At 38.8% G+C, this 18,423-nt stretch overlaps 1 protein-coding gene across 4 annotated transcripts; it reads right to left on the bottom strand.

Moving 5' to 3' along the window:
- Positions 1–5,005: 5,005 nt before the first annotated feature.
- Positions 5,006–8,294, bottom strand: LOC111881503 (uncharacterized). 4 transcript variants are annotated; one of them, XM_023877886.3, is made up of 3 exons: positions 8,158–8,294; positions 7,924–8,002; positions 5,009–6,399 (listed from the first exon to the last, which is right to left on the bottom strand). In XM_023877886.3, exons 2-3 carry the CDS (start codon positions 7,959–7,961, stop codon positions 5,988–5,990), a joined length of 450 nt encoding a protein of 149 aa, XP_023733654.1. In that variant the 5' UTR covers positions 7,962–8,002; positions 8,158–8,294; the 3' UTR covers positions 5,009–5,987. The 4 variants fall into 4 exon arrangements, 3 of the variants coding, with proteins under 3 accessions (XP_023733654.1, XP_023733655.1, XP_042753092.1); XM_023877887.3 differs by having other exon boundaries at positions 8,112–8,266; XR_006185671.2 differs by having other exon boundaries at positions 5,006–6,399; positions 7,920–8,268.
- Positions 8,295–18,423: the final 10,129 nt, after the last annotated feature.

Raw genomic sequence — 18,423 nt, 5'->3', positions numbered from 1 at the left:
ACCTTGAATTCTTGAGTTTTAAGGCTATTATCTTTGTGATCTATATTACCCAAAAACGAAATCACCTTGTCGAGGAAACTATAAAACCAAAATCAACCCCAAGCAAGCCCACTAAGGCCGAAAACACACTTTGAATACCCACAAAGGCCGAAATCACCATGGAATAAGACCTAGGACCGAAAACTAAAAGTAAAGTCCATCCTAGGACCGAAATCACATGTGATTTCGGTCATACTAGGATATTATAATAGGCGGTCTAGGAGGTGAATAAGACAAGAAAAATTGACTTTAGGATTTGATTTCTCCCCTATTTCTAATAAAATACCAGTATCCTACGCATTGTCCACTAAATACCCATGCTTTAACCTCCAGTTAACCAAACACACATCTTATAACCTCCATTCTTTTATTGTGAACGAAAACACTCCCTCACACATCACAAAATCTTTTCCCACTTACTGTGAAACTTCAATTTCTCTCAAGAGTTCAACCTTCAAGCTTTAAAGAGGCTTAATTCTTCAAGCATTTTTCTAGGTTTTGGTAAGCAAATTCGAGACTCCTTGGCATCCATTTCAATTCTATGTTTAGGCCATTCCAAGTACACACTCTAAATGTGTAACAACGTAAATTTTCAAAAAAAAATTTCATTTTTAAATCATACTTTCAATCATCAAAACAATATCAAACAAACTATATCCAATGTCATCATAACAAATAAATCCCAGAATCTCAAAACATAATCTCTATGAGTGTGTATGGATCATGCCGGCACCTTCCTGCGATCCTCGTTAGTACCTGAAACACATAACACAACAACTGTAAGCATAAATGGTTAGTGAGTTCCCCAAAATACCACATACAACACATACGCCTTTCCAGGCCATAACTCTGTGGGACCTTCCGGTCCAAGTGTCTCAGGGGACTTCCATCCTGAATCCCGGTAGACCTTCCGGTCCTACCCGTACCTTCTCTGTACGCGGGGCGTATGCCGGCGATCCATAATCGGGGTCTCAACCCCTTACGTTACGCCCAACGTAAGTCTCGGTTTCAACTTTTCCTTGGATTTTGGTCTTAAACGGTTAAGACACTCATTCAACTTTCAGATCTGACTTTCCCTAAGCCTCTTATTCCATAAAGTCGGAACCTTTAAGCCTTTGCATGGCTGTAAAGGTCCCTAATCACTCTAACACCTTTCCTTCTTCCTCATAAGGTCTAGAGCTCATGCATGGCTCAATATACACGTCCAAGATTGGATTTTTATGAACATACAACTCATATAATCCTGAAATATGGCAGATCTAGGCCAATGGAGACCATTTGCTCATAAAGTCTCCACCTTGGGACCAAAAACCCTAAAAATTGGTCCAAGAAGCACAAATCACAAATGACAAGGAAAGTTTTGAGCTTTTTACCTCAGAAAGAAGCTCCAACCTTTGTAGAACTCAGATCTACTCTTGTCCACCAACATCTAGCTCCTAAAATGGCTTCCTCTTCTCTTTCACCACCTTGAAATGACACTTTGAAGCTTAGAACACAAACAAACAAGCTAGGAACGAAGGATAACCCTCTATTAGGGTTTCACTCTCTGAAATGGTAGCTGAGGATAAGGCCTTAACATTCCTTTTATAGTGCACAAGCCACAAATTAGGGTTTGCATCTGGGCCCGCTACGCCCAGCGTAACCCTGGGTACGCCTAACGTACCTCGGCGAGTCCGCGAACTTAAGCGCATGAGTACGCGCAACGTACTCTTCAGTACGCCCAGCGTACTCATTTGCCACAACAATTCTTTTAAGGGTTAAACATGACAACTTTGAAAAGAAGAAGGGTCTAAGAGACGCACCTGAATTCAGGACGTTACAATTCTCCCCCACTAGAACCAGACTTCGCCCTCAAAGTCTCATGCCGCAAACAACTTCGGATTCTACTCCCGCATTTCTGACTCCGGCTCCCGAGTCAGCTCGGACCCTCTCCGATGTTGCCACTAGACCTGAACCAGAGGCACCTGCTTGTTCCCCAGAACCTTGATCTTCCGATCCAAGATCACGATCGGTCTCTCAACATAATTCAGGCTCGCATCCACCTGAATATCCTCCAGCAGCACCATTATCGACTCGTCGGCTATACACTTCCTCAGCTGAGACACGTGGAAGGTATGATGTATCTGACTTAACTCCGCAGGTAGCTCCAAACGGTACGCTACCTTGCTCACTCTCGCAGTCACCTTGAATGGACCGATGTACCGGGGCCCCAACTTGCTCCTCTTCCTGAATCGGATCACTCCTTTCCACGGAGACACCTTCAGGAGTACAAAATCTCCGACCTGAAACTCGAGCTCGGATCGTCGCCTATCCGCGTAACTCTTCTGGCGACTCTGAGTTGTCAACAACCTCTACCTGACCTGCTGTATCTGCTCTGTCGTCTGAAGCACTATCTCAGTGCTGCCCATCACTCACTGCCCTATCTCTCCCCAACAGATGGGAGTCCGACATCTCCTCCCAACCAACAACTCAAAGGGAGGCATACCAATGCTTGAATGGTGAGTGTTGTTATAGGAAAACTCAGCCAACAGAAAATATGTGTCCCAACACCCTCCGAAGTCCAACACACATGCCCGAAGCATGTCCTCGAGCGTCTGAATTGTCCGCTCACTCTGTTCGTCTGTCTGTGGGTGGTAAGCGGTACTAAAATGCAGCCTCGTGCCCAACTCCTCATGGAACTTCTTCAAGAACCTGGAAGTGAAACGTACATCTCGATCTGACACAATCGAGATCGGCACTCCATGCCGCGATACCACCTCCCTCACATACAACTCTACCAGCCTCTCTAGAGAAGAGCTCTCACTGATAGCAAGAAAGTGAGCGCTCTTTGTCAGCTGGTCGACGATCACCCAAATTGCATCGACACCCCTCGCGGTCCTCGGCAATTTGGTGATGAAATCCATAGAAATCTGTTAACACTTCCATTGGGGAACCTCAAGTGGCTGCAAGTTTCCATGCGGACTCTGGTGCTCGGCCTTAACCCTCCAACAGGTCAAGCACCTCTCAACGAACCACGCAACATCCTTCTTCATACAGGGCCACCAATACTTTCTTTTTAGGTCCAAATACATCTTAGTGGCCCCGGGATGGATCGAGAATCTTGATCTATGCGCCTCCTCCATCAAAGTGGCACGTACCCCGCCTGCATACGTCACCCAAAACCGACCCTAAAAGGTCTTACGCCCACGACTATCGGTAACGAAATCCGATATCTGCCCGATCACCTGCTCTCTCTTATGGTTCTCCGGTCTCACAGCCTCTGCCTGGGCCTCCCGAATGGTGTCCAACACCGGAGTCATCACTGTCAGTCGCATACAAATGTCTCGAATCGGGGCACTCTCCGCCCTACGGCTCAGGGCATCAGCTACAACATTACCTTTTCCCGGGTGGTAAAGGATTTCACAATCATAATCCTTTATCACGTCTAACCATCTCCTTTGGGGCATATTCAGATTGGACTGATCCATCAAATACTTCAAGCTTTTGTGGTCCGTGTATATGGTACACCGAACCCCATACAAATAGTGACACCAGATCTTGAGGGCGAACACCACTGCCCCCAACTCCAGATCATGGGTGGGATACCTCGTCTCATGAGGCTTCAGCTGCCTCGATGCATACGCTATTACATGCCCCCTCTGCATAAGTACTGCACCCAACCCCGATATCGATGCGTCACAATACACTACAAAATCCTCCATCCCTTCCGGGAGGGCTAACACCGGGGCTTCACATAATCTCTAGCAAAGTGTCTCAAACGAGGTCTGCTGCTCCGGACCCCATGAAAAAGCAACACCCTTCCGGGTCAACCTGGTGAGAGGCACGACGATCTTGTAGAAATCCCTGATAAATCTCCGATAATAGCCGGCCAATCCTAGAAAACTCCTGATCTCGGTGGGTAATCTCGGCACCTCCCACCTCATAACCGCCTCAATCTTGGCCGGATCGATCAAAATCCCATTCTGGTTGACGAGATACCCCAAGAACTGGACCTCCCGTAACCAGAACTCGCACTTGGAGAATTTGGCATAAAGCCTCTCTGACCTCAATACCCCGAGAATCTCTCTCAGATGATCCTCGTGCTACTCTCTAGATCTCGAATACACCAAAATATCATTAATGAACACGATCACCAAACGATCCAACATCGGACTATACACCCTGTTTATGAGATCCATGAAGGCTGTCGGTGCATTGGTGAGCCCGAAAGGCATCAATACGAACTCGTAATGCCCATAATGAGTCCTGAACGCCGTCTTCTGGATATCCTAATCACGTACTCTCATATGATGATATCCAGACCTCAGATCAATCTTGGAGAACCAAGACGCTCCCTGCAACTGATCGAACAAATCGTCGATCCTCGGTAATAGGTAATGGTTCTTGACCGTCAACTTGTTCAACTCCCGGTAATCAATGCACATCCGGTGTGAACCATCATTCTTCTTGACAAAAAGGATCGACACTCCCCAAGGGGAACTACTTGGTCTAATAAAAATACTTTATATTTTATATGGTTCTTGCTGTGATACTATTTCTGGTATGTATGCATGTACGTATACTTCTATAAAAATACTTTATATTTTACAAGTATACTTTTAGTCTGGGCGTTTTAGCCCCATCGGTCCTTAATTTAAGCCACATTGGGTTTCGGTTAGCATGGTTTTTGATTCCAAAAACCGAAAACCTTAATGCAGTATTAGTTTTCCTAATTTGATTTAAACTATTTAACTATTTGACTTATGTTTAACATGTTTGACCTTGGTTTGACTTGCTTGACTTTTATTGACCCGAAATAACCGGTTGTTACAACTATGCAAGAGCCCTACCCATTTGTATATCAAATTCACGATTCATATAGGCTCATTCACAATTCACACATATCATACAAAGCACAAAAGAATACCATGTCTGTTGTAGAAGAAACGCGAGCAACATTATATAGGTAATGCAAACATATTATGACACATTTTAGTTTCTTTCAAAGTCCAATAGACAAAAACTTAAACTTAATCCTAATTCTTGGAACCCAAGTTCATGTTAGATATCAAATTAACACATTACAGATGGTATAGGTAATGCAAACAACATTGTATAACAATAATAAGTAAAAGGTTAAAATTTATGATCGGTTAAAAACGAAATTCTTCACAGCAACAGGACCTTAGGATGCAAGTATGAACCAATAAGTTAAACCGAAGTGAATAGGCATACCAGAATCAAAGAAAGAATTGGCTTCAAAACCAAATTCGACCCTGAGAAATGAAAGGATATTTTAGAGGTAGTTACCGTAGAAATCGGGAGGAAAAGCAACCCATCTGACGCTCTTTTGAAGTACCTAAGTAATAACGTCAGTTTTTCCTTCACCCTTTCTTTCACCTATAGAAAACAAAAGCCGACAAACTCTAACTCAGAAACATCAGTTGAAGTGTATTTATCTGAAACAACACCTGTATTTGCGGAAGAAGCCGGAGGCAGAAATTGCGAAAATAGAGGGTTCAATCGGTGTAGGAAACGATGACAGTTCCTACCCTCCAACGACACCGTCACTGACCAGCAACATCAGTGACACATCTGTTGTTTCACCCTCTTCCCTCTCTCTCTCTCTCTCTCTCTCTCTCTCTCTCTCTCTCTCTCTCTCATTGAGACACCAATTGAGATTAAGTGGAAAGTTGTGAAATAAGATAATGGTGGTGGGAAGCATCGAGAAGAACCGATGATAAAGACAGGGACTAATACTGCCAATTTATAAAACATGAGCGGCTAAATTCCAAAGCTCACTAAAATAACTGTTCTTAAGGATTTCCAGATTTAATATATAATTAGGGAAAAATATCCTCACTTTGTGGGGGTTGGATTTTTCATTCTACTGTTTGTGAAATGAACTTAAGATAGGTATTTCATTTGTTTATAGAGTGACATGGAAGTAAATACATTACATATGTTTTCTACTCATTAGGCATAGTTTTCATCACACATTCAAACTTTCCAATCCTTTTGTGGATGGATCCAAACATGAAAGCTATATTGCCTTCTATGGAGAGGTTTTCAGCTCTGACGTCTTCAAGAATGGTCTTTAGTATTTTGTAGTCTAGATGTTCTTGTTGTGTAGGGATGATGTTGTAAGAGTTGTCATCCATGGTGAAACCTTCTGCATGTTTAGTTTGAGCTGCTTCTTTGAGATCTTGTACTTCTCGAAGGTAGGAAACGAGTGACAGGCGAATGTTTTCAACAGTTTGATTCTTCACTTTTTTGGTGTTTTGGATGGGATTAGTATTTTCCTCTGCGTATGGAGTTTGGAGGTTGGGGTTCTTATATATCATTGTAAAATGTGAGATGGTCAAAAAGTGTCTAGAAAACCTAAAAATAAAAAGTTATTGTATTATTCTATATTAAAAAAATTGTTGTATTATTCTATATTAAAATAGTTGTTGTATCATGATTACAAATAGAGCACGGGTGTGTATGCAACCCTTACATAACCTTTGAATGGTGTTTGTATGTGTTGGGGAAGAAACAATAACAAACGACTCATAAAGGAAAAAAATGAGATTTATGAAAAGGTATGCTTCTTTCATAAGGTTCAATACAAAATGTTTTGAAAATAGTTGGTTACTATAACGAAGAAAGGACGCATGCATCATTAAATTGAAATTACATGGATATTGTGGTAGATGTGATACGTTTAGTATTTTCCTTAATAGTGTGGATCATTTCTTCATAGGTTATGATTGTCAAAAATGTCATTTTTTTGTGAAAATGATAGGTTTTAAGAAAATAAAATAGATTTTGTCAAAAAGGTAATTGTCTGTAGTTAGATTAGACAAAAAAGGTCCAGTTAACCGTTTAGGTATATCTTCTAAAACTATTCAATAAAGTTACCACCGGAGTCCAATTGGCTATATCTATTATAAAAGGGAAATGCAAAGGTAAAGAAAGTAATTTGAATATTCTATCTGTTAAAAGATGATTTTCATATTTGAATGAACAAATGAAAACAATTTCATACTATATTTCCCTTCTTCTCATTTGTACTGACCTAATCACATAGCAAAATATGTATGTATTTGTAGATGAAAAGGAATTACTTAAACCATAGTACTCTTCAAAATTAATAACTTTTGAGAGTTGGAATATGATGAAATGGTTGATTGCTTTTGTAAGACTTTTAGATAATTGGGAAATGGTTTCTTTAAACGGTCAAAAATAGTTGGAATAGTTTTGATTTTGCATAAAATAGTTAAAGTGGCAAAATCGATATAATGGTGAAAGTAAACTATATATATATATATATATATATATATATATATATATATATATATATATATATATATATATATATATATATATATATATGGGTAAAGTGAATATACCTAACAACCTTATATAAGCTTAGGTACCTAACCTCATCAAACTACGTCATTTTGCATTAAATTTTCTTTACAATCATCCAAGGTTCTTAAACTTTATTCCTAAACTTGATTTACTTCAAAAAAAATTTGGAAATTCATCATTATATTTCTCCTACATCCTTTCATATGTAGCGGTAGGATATGAAACCCATCATGTGGTATTCGATAGAAATACGTGATGTAAAAGAAAGATATTGGTGAAAGTCCAAAGATTTTGGAAGTAATCAAGTTATGGGGTTGAAGTTTAAGAACCTTAGGCAATTACAATGTAAATATGATACAAATCGATATAGTATTATGGAGTTAGGTACATAAGCTTATATAAGGTTGTTAGGTATATTCACTTTACCCTATATATATATATATATATATATATATATATATATATATATATATATATATATATATATTATTTTTTTCTTGTATTTTGCCCAAATTTCAGTTAAAAGAAGTCTTTCTAGTACTTACTTACTTGGGAGAGTTTGTTTTGAATGTCAGGTAGGCAGCCATTCAACTACATATTCATGAATTGGCTCCACAAAGTATGGAATCTGTTCATACAAATGCTTAACAACGGATTTTTACTTTGTAAAGAAACTAAAAGCATGATAATTCCGTTTGATTTATTTAAAAAATAAAAACTGAGAAAAAAAGTCATACATAATATCGCTTTTGATCATTGCCTAACAGGGGTTGTAATGTTTACCTGTAAAAATATTTCATTTAAGCCAAAATTAAAGAAATGGAGGCTCAAGTGATCCACTTTTTAAACCATTTTGATAAGCTTTTTGGTGGTGAGAAAATGTCGCATATATGAACAAAGATTTGCAAGAATGATTGGCTACCCACATTCTTGTATTCCACAATTTATTTTTGGGTATTTTCACAAGTAAGTGGCTTAGCTTCCACTGAAAAGTCAACGTATCATGGTTCAAAAAGTCAATAACCGAAAAAAAAATCATTAGGAGCAATACTACCATATTAGATAGCTAGTCAGATTGAATATTTTGCATTATTTAGTCGACATGTAGGTGGTTTCAGTCAGACTTTTGTTAAAATGTCAAAATGGATAAAAATTTCATTTCAATTTTGACATTTTTCCTCTCAAGGTAGCATTTTCAAGATCTTAAGATTATACCAATTTTGCAAGTTTAAAAAATCAACATTAATTATAAAATCGATGAATATCCATTTGATCTCAAGAGTCAAACTATGCAAAACTACACCATGATACTTATTATACCTGAAAATATAATTGATCCATCGTATCACCAAGATTTACCACAAAAGCTATGAAAAGATGCATATAAAGACATTAAGTGATCTATAAATGCAAAAAGACACATAATTTATCATCTATGGCGAGGCATAATTGCTCCTTTACACTTGTGTAAGGTCCTATAAACGGATCTTAACCAATGATCAAGCAATCAATCAATCAATATAACAAGAATTGGAGAAGAAGAATAAAAAACAAGCTTGCACACGTTTATATATCAAAAACGTCTGGTACAACTTGAATGCTCTTGGCTGTGAACTCTAAACCAACAACCCGTACAAATGACCTAGACACGCCCTATATATAGAAGACATTGGCCGTAAACAGGGTTTACGGCCGTAAACACTAGCCCTTGTCGTAAACACCCAAACACCCCCCAAATACATAAAATGACTCAATAGACCTTATACAATGGAAAGACTAGACCAAACCACCGACTGGACCCTTCAATCTCCCCATTGGTTTGGGACTAGCTTGACTTAGTCCTTGTCGACAAGAAGAGCATCTGATTTGCCCATCGCCCCATTCCACATCTTTTTGTTAATGATATCGACAACCATAGACATGTACTCTTTAGTAGTTGGCTCAAAAATGTCTTCTGCCACCTTGATCTAATGAAGGTTCAACTGATGAATATCCTATTTCCCAAACTAAAACAAATCTCTTTTGTCATATAAACGAATGCATCCATCTTAAAGCTTTAAGACAGCAGAGGCTGTAGTTTCATCAAAAACCAGTAAAGCATGGACGACAATGATCCATCTGGATAATTCTGAAGCACAGGAATCTGTTTTACTTAACTGGTAGCAGGCCACATCACAGTTCAAATAGGGATATTAGTTTTGGGATCAAGTACACTTGGGTATAGTTTGATGATTGACTCTGCAGTCTTCATTGAAGGAAACCCCTTTACCACTTGATCTTCCAAAAAAAAGCTTGAATTGTGTTGCCATGGGATCTTGTGAAGGATTTGCAAAAGGAGCTTTCAATAATTCTGAAAGATCAACCCTGGTCCAGGAATGGAAATCATGACATCTTTATAGAATTCTGTGTTGCCACTCTTGCATCTCACAAGCCACATGTTTAGCGTGTCATGAAAGCCCCGTGAGACAATTCCTGACCTATCACCATATATGTCTCTAAAACGTTTTTCTTGAAGATCTGTGACAGTGATTTTGGGCTGATCTCCAGGAGCATTTTGATATGAGCTCCTTTTAAACAAGAGTTGACATTTCTCAGCTGCTTTGGCCAATTTGGCACGTTTCAGAGCTACGACATTTGGAGCTTGAACTGGTTCTACTTCAAAAAGATCTACAACTCGAGATGTTTGAACAGGTGGTGGCACAACCGGGGGAGCTTGAGAAGGCAGATACATCCTTGACTCATCAACAGAGGATTTGAACTTGTCTCTAAGTTCCTCTTCCAACTTCTTCTTCAAATCAAAGTAGCTAGCTGTGAGGAGACCAAAGTGAGTCTAAAGATCAGTGATTTGTTTAGTCTTTAGAGTTTTTTCCTCTTCAAGATCAGCAACTTGAATCTTGAGCTTGGCATTTTCAGTCACAAGATCAACTACCTGAATGTCAAGCTCAATGTTCTTTCGATTAAGCACGTTTATTTCCTTTTGAAGCTCAACAATATTGGGATTATCTTCTCCCGAGTGGCCTTCCCCAATAGAAATTCCTTTAGCTCTGGGAGAGGGCACTAGGCTCTGTTCTTTAGCCAAATGCAGAGCAAGCCTCATAGAGGCATCCTCATGATCAGGCCTAGTAGGAGAAAAATTTGTTGGTACAGAAGAACCACCAACATCAAAGGTGGAGCTTGGTCCTTCATGAGATGGTCCAGATGGATTAACGGTAAAAACATGAGTTGGATGAATTGGGAGACCTTGAGATAATTCAGAAATTAGCACACCAACCGGGGGCGAGGAGGTCAGAGTTGTTGTGGGATCACTCTCAGGAGGCTCTGAGGTAGGAAGAACATTAACAAGGGGAGGAATCCCTGAAACTGTCTCCTTAGGAGTTGAATCGTCAGCCATCTGATCGGAGGTAGGAGGCATGGTTTTGAGAACATCTTCAGTTTCCCGTATCTCCGTTGTTGGATGAGCAACATCATGGACACTGTCAAAGAACAAGTCAAGGTTTTCGTTGGATAAAAGATTCTCATTGCATCCAAAATTCAGTGGAATATCATCCTTGTCAAAGCCAGCAAGATCGAGATCTTCGAAAGAATCTTCAACATTTGCAGATGCAGTTTCCTTTGTTCCTTTGCTGTAGTCACTTTGAATAGGAACAGATGTCATATCATGTTCTTCTGCCACAAATGCACTAGGAGTAGCTTCCTTTTCATGATCTGATACAGTTATGATATCATCATCTGAATATACTTGCTCTGAAGAAACATGCTCAGAAGACATTTTGTTAGAGGACCCATGAGATTCGGATGCTTCATCTAGCTTAGCAAACTTTCCAAATTTCACCAAAGGAAACTTTCCTTGAAAGAAAACTTTACCCTTGCGATTCTGTTTAATTAATCCAATAGTGTGTGGACCAAGAGACTTCATATCTAGGGTCTCTCCTTCTTTGGCCATCTCTAGGAATTGCAAGTCGAAAAACACCTGAATAAACCTAGGATACATCAAGAAAGTATCTCTAGTCTTTGTGTTGATGTTTACAACGAATTCGTCCAGAATAAACCTTGAAAAGTTGAATTTTATTCCTTCAGCAAGCGCGACGATAGCTCCTGTGTTTCTTATAGAAATTTCATCCGCACCAGTCCGTCTGCCAGATATACAGGTCACAAAGGTGTGAGCCAGGAATCTCCAGTAAGGCGGCAAGAGTTTCTTTATAGCGGGAGGAAAATCGCCTTTGTAGCCCATTTTGATAAGAACTTCTTGGACTTCGTCAACAACAATCTCTACAAGGTAGGATGATTGATCATCAATTTGTAATGCATCTCTGATGGTTTGCTCTGTGATGATAATTTTGCACCGTTTCACCTCAGTCTCAATGGACACAGATCTATCATCTCCTCGTTTCATCTTGGCAGACATCAAAAATTATTTAATGATTCCTTGATACACAACATGACTCACGGTGAGATCAGTGAACAAACAACACTCCTTTAGCCCATGAATCATTGATCTGAACTCTCCATGAGCAACAGGAGGTTCCGCCAGTAAAATTGCAAGATTATGAGTGTCAGCGAACTTGAGGCTTGCCATTTAAACCACACAAAACAGGCCAAGTGAGAAAACAAAATATTTAAACGATATAAAGTTTATGGTTTTCTCAATCAAACAATTTAATTTTGGCCTTAGATAAAAAAAATCAACAGTTTATTGACCAAAATATGTTAATTGACAAAATAGGGTTTTCGGCCGTAAACAGCCTGGTCGTAAACGGCTGGGCTGTAAACGCCGAATACTGTTTTTCATCGATTAAATCCTCAAAACTTGTCGATTTGATTAAACGATTACATATCCACAGTCGGTTTTTGCATACCTGCAGGAATCAAGAGTCAATTTCACGAAAAAGATCGATTTTTTTTGAGAGGGAGAGAGAATTTGGAGGAGTTTACGGCCGTATTCACGAAAATGAGGAGTGAAGTTGTGATTTCGGCTGTAAGCTCCCCTTTTATACCTTGTTCAAGTTTAGCTGTTATCCACACAGTGTAAGATAAAGTCCAAATCCCAAAATTTCAAATAAATAAAACATTTTGAGGATAAAATTTAAAATTGAAAATAAAGTAAAAAATAAAATAAAATAAAAATAAAATAAAATAAAATTTTCTAAAGTTTAAAATTTTAAAAGAAATTAAAATTTAGACAATTAAAAAATAAAACAGAAATAAAATAAAATGAAAAATAAAAAATTATGAATTAAAAGGAAAACAAAACACAAAAGATTTGTGATAAAATTTAGGACAAACCATTAGTGACAAGACAATAAATCCTGTGAACTTAGATATTTTTCCTAAAAGGCCATTCATCTGACGACGACCAGAGATATTATTGTCCACTTAAATTGAGCAGTGAGATCTACATACAACCTGTAAGTGTTCAATTTTAGGTGTACTAGAACGTGTTTCCCGCTTCCTGATATACTCTGACAATCATGGACTTCCAGAATACTCGTTAGTTCAGGTGAGCAGACAATTATTAAGGGGGAAAATAGATTTAGAATGCATATGTTGTTCACTCAGGTCGGATCTCTTCCAATCACGCAGAGAGTTAAACATATGACTGACTAGAGTTTAGACGGACTGAGAAGTAGAAGGTTGCATATACTGTGTACCAGGTCGGATTGTGAATCACGCAAAGGAGACAGTATAATGCTAATAGATAGAAAGAACAGCATAGATGAAGATATAGAGAAACAGAGTTGCATATGTTTCATTCCAGGTCAGATATGTTCCAATCAACAGAGGAAACAACATATGACTAACAGATAGAAAGAAAGAAAACAATTTTCTACAGACCTAGTTTATCGGGATTTCCCAGTTGTCCCATCAAAGTCGGAATTAAGGACAAAGTCCATACATCGAGGAAAAGTAAAACCATAGTTCTAAATACGGATTCTTTTAATGGGGCCGATGGATTCTCATGTATATCTCCCTGCTCAACCTATCCGAGCGTCGTATTGTCAGGCTAAACGGATCTATCTAGGTCAAGTTTTGTCAAGTCATTAAATTTCTTAAGTTCAGCTTTACCTAGTCAGGTCCATTTAAAATCTTTCGTCCCTACCAGCGCATCGAACACAGAGCTTAGACAATTCAGCTTTAGTACGTTACGTTGATTCAGATTGCCTGTTATCACTTGATGATATCACTTCCCAGTAAACCAAACTAAAAACAACATACAATTTTTTAATTTTCTGATTTTCTAATGTTTTTGGATTTTTAAGTATTTTCTGAAAAAAAAAAAATAATATAGAAATAAAAAATAAAACATAAATAACACTATTTTTGGATTTTTGATTTTCTAATTTTTTTTTTTTGGTTTTTGTTTATTTCTCCCCCCTAAATTTGTGCATGGGTGAGAATGAAATTAAAATGCGCAAATTTAAACTAACCTAAAACAAAAAATTAATCCTCAAAACGAATCATTTTCAAAAAGCTCACAAGCACATCGAATCGAGCTTTGTTAAAAGCCTTTGTGAACAGATCAACCACATTGTTAGCAGTGGGGACCTGTTCCAGCCAAATGAGCGAACACTCATACCAATATCTGATAAAATGAATTTTGATATCAATGTTCTTGGTTTTGGAATGATGGACATGATTTTTAGTAATATGAATAGCAGCCTCATTATCACAGAAGATAAGGGTTTCTAGATAGTTCAAACCGTAATCCAACAGCTGATGTTGGATCCATATAACTTGAGAACAACAAGCAGAGGCAGCAACATATTTCGCTTCTGCTGTTGAGGCTGTGAAGGTGTGCTGTTTCTTGCACTGCTACGACACCAGCCTGTCTCCAAGGAATTGACACCCTCCTGATGTAGATTTCCTGTCAAGCTCACAACCTCCATAATTACTGTCAGAAAACGCATATAAATAAAATTCAGAATTTTTCAAGTACCAAAGACCCAATTTTAGGGTGCCTTTGATATATCGAAAGATTCTTTTGACAACAATAAGATGTGAAAGTTTAGGATTAGCCTGATAACGTGCGCATTGACAAACTGCAAACATGATGTCTTGGCGGCTTGCAGTTAGATACATCAATGATCCGATCATCGATCTGTAGTGTGTCTGATCTATGGATTCACCATCAGTATCTGGAGCCAGCAGAGGTCTTTCGGCCATCGGTGTCGATGCATGTTTTGCGTCTTGAAACCCGAACTTCTCAAGTATATCCTCCACATACTTTGATTAATGGAGCAAGATTATGGCTGACTTCTGTTGGACCTGAAGCCCCAAAAACATGGTCATTTCCCCTAACGAACTCATCTTAAACCTCTTTTTCATCACGCCTTCGAAATCTTTACATAGCTGCAGATTGGTAGACCCGAAGATAATGTCGTCAACATAGATCTGGACTAGAATATGATCATTACCCACATGCTTGATGAATAAAGTTTGATCGATAGTGCCACGAGAGTATCCATGCTCGAGCAAGTGCTTTGTAAGAGTCGCATACCACGCTCGAGGAGCTTGATGTAACCCATACAACGCCTTGTCTAACTTGTAGACATGATTAGGAAACTTCGAGTTAACAAACCCAAGGGGTTGATCAACATATATTTCTTCCTTCACCTTGCCATATAAGAAAGCTGTCTTAACATTCATCTGATAAACTGTGAAGTTCATGTGAGAAGCATATGAAAGGAAGATACAGATAGCCTCCAAGCGAGCTACTGGAGCATAAACCTCAGTGTAGTCAAGATCCTCGATCTGTCTAAACCCACGAACCACCAATCTTGCCTTATTGCGCACTATGACTCCAGAATCATCCTGCTTATTGCGGTATACCCAACGTGTGTCAAGAGACTTTTTGCCCTTAGGTAATTCAACCAATGTAGAAACCTTGAGTTTGTCAAATTGATTCAGCTCTTCGTGCATAGCATCTACCCAGCTGGGCTCATTCAAAGCCATTTCAACGTTCTTTGGCTCTATTTGAGAGATAAAGCAAGAATAGAGACATGTGTTTACATCTCCACTCTGACTTCTAGTATTAACACGATCACCCAGCTGGCCAATGACATTCTCGATCGGATGATCGCGTTGAATATGCGAGGGTATCTCCTGGCTGATGTCATTGAGGGAGACGAGAAGATTGTGAATGTTGATAACTGCATCATTTGCTGAATGTTCCACATCAGATGAACCTGTCTCATTAGATGGATCTGCTAAAAACTCATTAGCAATTTGTTCAGGAAAGAGTAGTTTCATAAAAGTTGAAGTAACAGCGGAAACATCTCTAGACATAAACTCTCTTTCAACAGGAGTAAGAGGTGTAGCATCAGCATCTAGATTATCATGTTGAGCGTGAGACTCTGGACTAGTAAGTGGAACAGGTGACTCCCCATGAGGAAGTGAAGAGGATACCGATGGAGGTCTGTAAACAACTTATTCATCTTCATCTTCAGGAGCAATCTTTAAACCAGAGGAAGAACCAGACGAATCATCTGAATGTAGCAAGCAGTGTTAATTGCCTTAGTCCAAAAGAAAACAACTAACTTGGAATCACAAAGCATCGTCCTTGCAACGTCTTTCAATGTTCTATTTCTCCGCTTAGCAACACCATTTTGTTGAGGTGTATGAACAGAGTTATATTGACGCATAATTCCCTTTTCTGCGCAAAAGTGATCAAGAACTACATTCTTGAATTTTGTTTCATTATCAGTGCGAAGCGCCTTCACCCGGTTGTTAGTTTGGTTCTCGATCATCACAATGAACTTCTTTATCAAATCAGCAACGTCAGCTTTTTTGGATAAGAAGAAAACCTACGTAAAACGAGAGAAATTATCGATCACAACCAGACAATATGAGTTTCTGTTGATGCTTAGGACATTGACCGGACCAAATAAGTCCATGTGCAATAATTAGAGCACCTGGCTGATTGAATTAACCTGTTTTGGCAGGTGTGGCTTTCTATGATGCTTTCCCTGAGCGCATGACACACTTCTCAAATGTTATAAAGTCTCTAACAGGTAAGACATGTACCATCTATTTTTCGCAAGACGATTCAGATTCTTAGCATTAGCATGACCGAGTCGCCCGTTCCACATCATTGCATTTTGTTCTGAGACCTTCGAAAAGAGGTAGGTGACTTGTTTAGGAATGTTACTGTTAATATCTATGATATATGCATTGCCATCCCGCTTTGATTTGACAAGGATCCACTCTTCCGGGATGACAATTCCTGGCTTAAGGATCATGCACTCTTTATGAGTAAAATGCGTTGAATATCCTTTTTCACAAATTTGAGAAACACTCAAAGTTGACATTTTCGAAACATAGCACTCCTTTTGTTACGGTTCCCCTCTAAGTGATTTTACCACCTTCTCTGCCCGCAAAGGAAACATAACCCCCATTAAAAGATTGAATGTTGCTCAATTGGGAGATGTCTCTAGTCATGTGCAGGGAGCAGCCGTTGTCGATATACCAAGGTATGACGACATTCCTTCGAAAATGTCTCTACAAGATGAGCGAAATTATTTAGATTTAGGGACCCAGGTCATCACTTTCCTGGGTTGACCCTTCACATTCACAGATTTATCCTTTAAAACTTTCAACTTGGAATCATCATGTAAAACACTTTCAGAGGATGATGATGATTGGTTGGAAGTTAATGTTGGAATAGTGTCTAAGGCTGCAACTATATTAGGCAAGTATTTGACCCGATTATGCATGGTCCTTTTGGGTTGCCTTCACCATAGCAACTTGACAGAATGATTTATAATGAGAGAAGGAATATTATTAATATATTATGAGAATAATATAAGGAATAATAATATTATTATTTGATTAATGTAAGTCATAAATTAATTAAGAATTAATTTGGTGACTTAAAGAGATTAATTAAATAAAGGGGTATAAACTGTCAATTGTATGATAGTTTGACTTTGGGCTATAAATCCCTTAAGGATAATAGTGGACGATTTCTAGGGCTTAGGATAAGCTTAGAATTCGTCCAAGGGGTTATCTATTAGGGTATTGGATTGCTTAGGGCCTAAGTTATCCAATTAGGGTTTAAGGGTGAAACCCTAGGAGCCTTACAAGTATAAATAGACCCCAAGGGTGAAGGGAAATCGGCACTTGTGCTTAGAGAAGAAACCCTGGTCGATTTGATCCCCTTTCCTCTCTCCTAAATCATCCTCTTGCTAGTTGGTGTTTGTAAGCCATTAGAGGAATGACAATTGTGACTCTAAAACTCCAAGAACAAGAAGATCAAGCAAGTGATTCAAGGTATGCTACTAATTATGATTTCATATTGTTATTATAGTCTATTAGCCATTAGAAGTCTTGGATTGAATGCATGTTTAATTAGAGAAACCTAGATCCAAGAATTAGGGTTGCATGTGCACATAGGAATGTTCATATGGCTAAAACCAATCAGTTAATTTGTGCATCCACTGATATGTAGGTTTCTTAACAATCACAAGTGGTTTTGAAACACATTACTTTTCAGTTTGCATTGAGCATTTGGATTTTCTACCAGAAGGGGTTGAAGACCTAGAACCGCTCTTTGACGAAACCGATCTTGGCGGACCCTTGTTGGATTTTGACAAACTGTTTGTGACTTTGTTATTAAAAACTTGTTTATTCTTTTGAAAAAAAATGCCTTTTTCTTATTTTGATCATTCTTCCAATCATCATCTCGAGAACGAGTTCTTGAGGACTTTCTAGTTATAACAGTTGACAAGTCCAGTGGCTAGAGCAAGATTTTCATCATTTTCCTTGGAGTTTGAGGAAGAAGCCACGACTGGTACATTGGAGAAGGGAACAGTTTGTGGAGCACCAGATGACTGGCTTTGTGAGTTAGGGACGGATGACGCAACAATAAAAGATGTTGTTGATGGAATAGTAAAAGTTTGAATATGAGGTTGTTGAACAGCAAACGCTTGGACCGGAGAAGAGATGAGTGATCAAAGAGCATTGTTTGAAGAAATCCTGAGATTTGCAGTCGAATAGGAATTCACATGATTAATCTCTCGCTGCTTATCATCAAGATCACAGGCTATGATAATC

Source organism: Lactuca sativa, chromosome 8 (genome assembly GCF_002870075.4).
Source record: "Lactuca sativa cultivar Salinas chromosome 8, Lsat_Salinas_v11, whole genome shotgun sequence".
Lineage (NCBI taxonomy): Eukaryota > Viridiplantae > Streptophyta > Magnoliopsida > Asterales > Asteraceae > Lactuca > Lactuca sativa.
The sequence above is the reverse complement of the archived record's forward strand: the minus strand, read 5'-3'. Positions and strand labels throughout refer to the sequence as shown.

Bases quoted from the DNA above. Each gene is read 5' to 3' on its own strand.
- LOC111881503 (XM_023877886.3), bottom strand. From the start codon at position 7,961: ATGGCTGCCTACCTGACATTCAAAACAAACTCTCCCAA. The intron at 6,400-7,923 runs GTAAGTAAGTAC...TTTTATTTTTAG, and splicing joins TTCAAAACAAACTCTCCCAA to GTTTTCTAGACACTTTTTGA.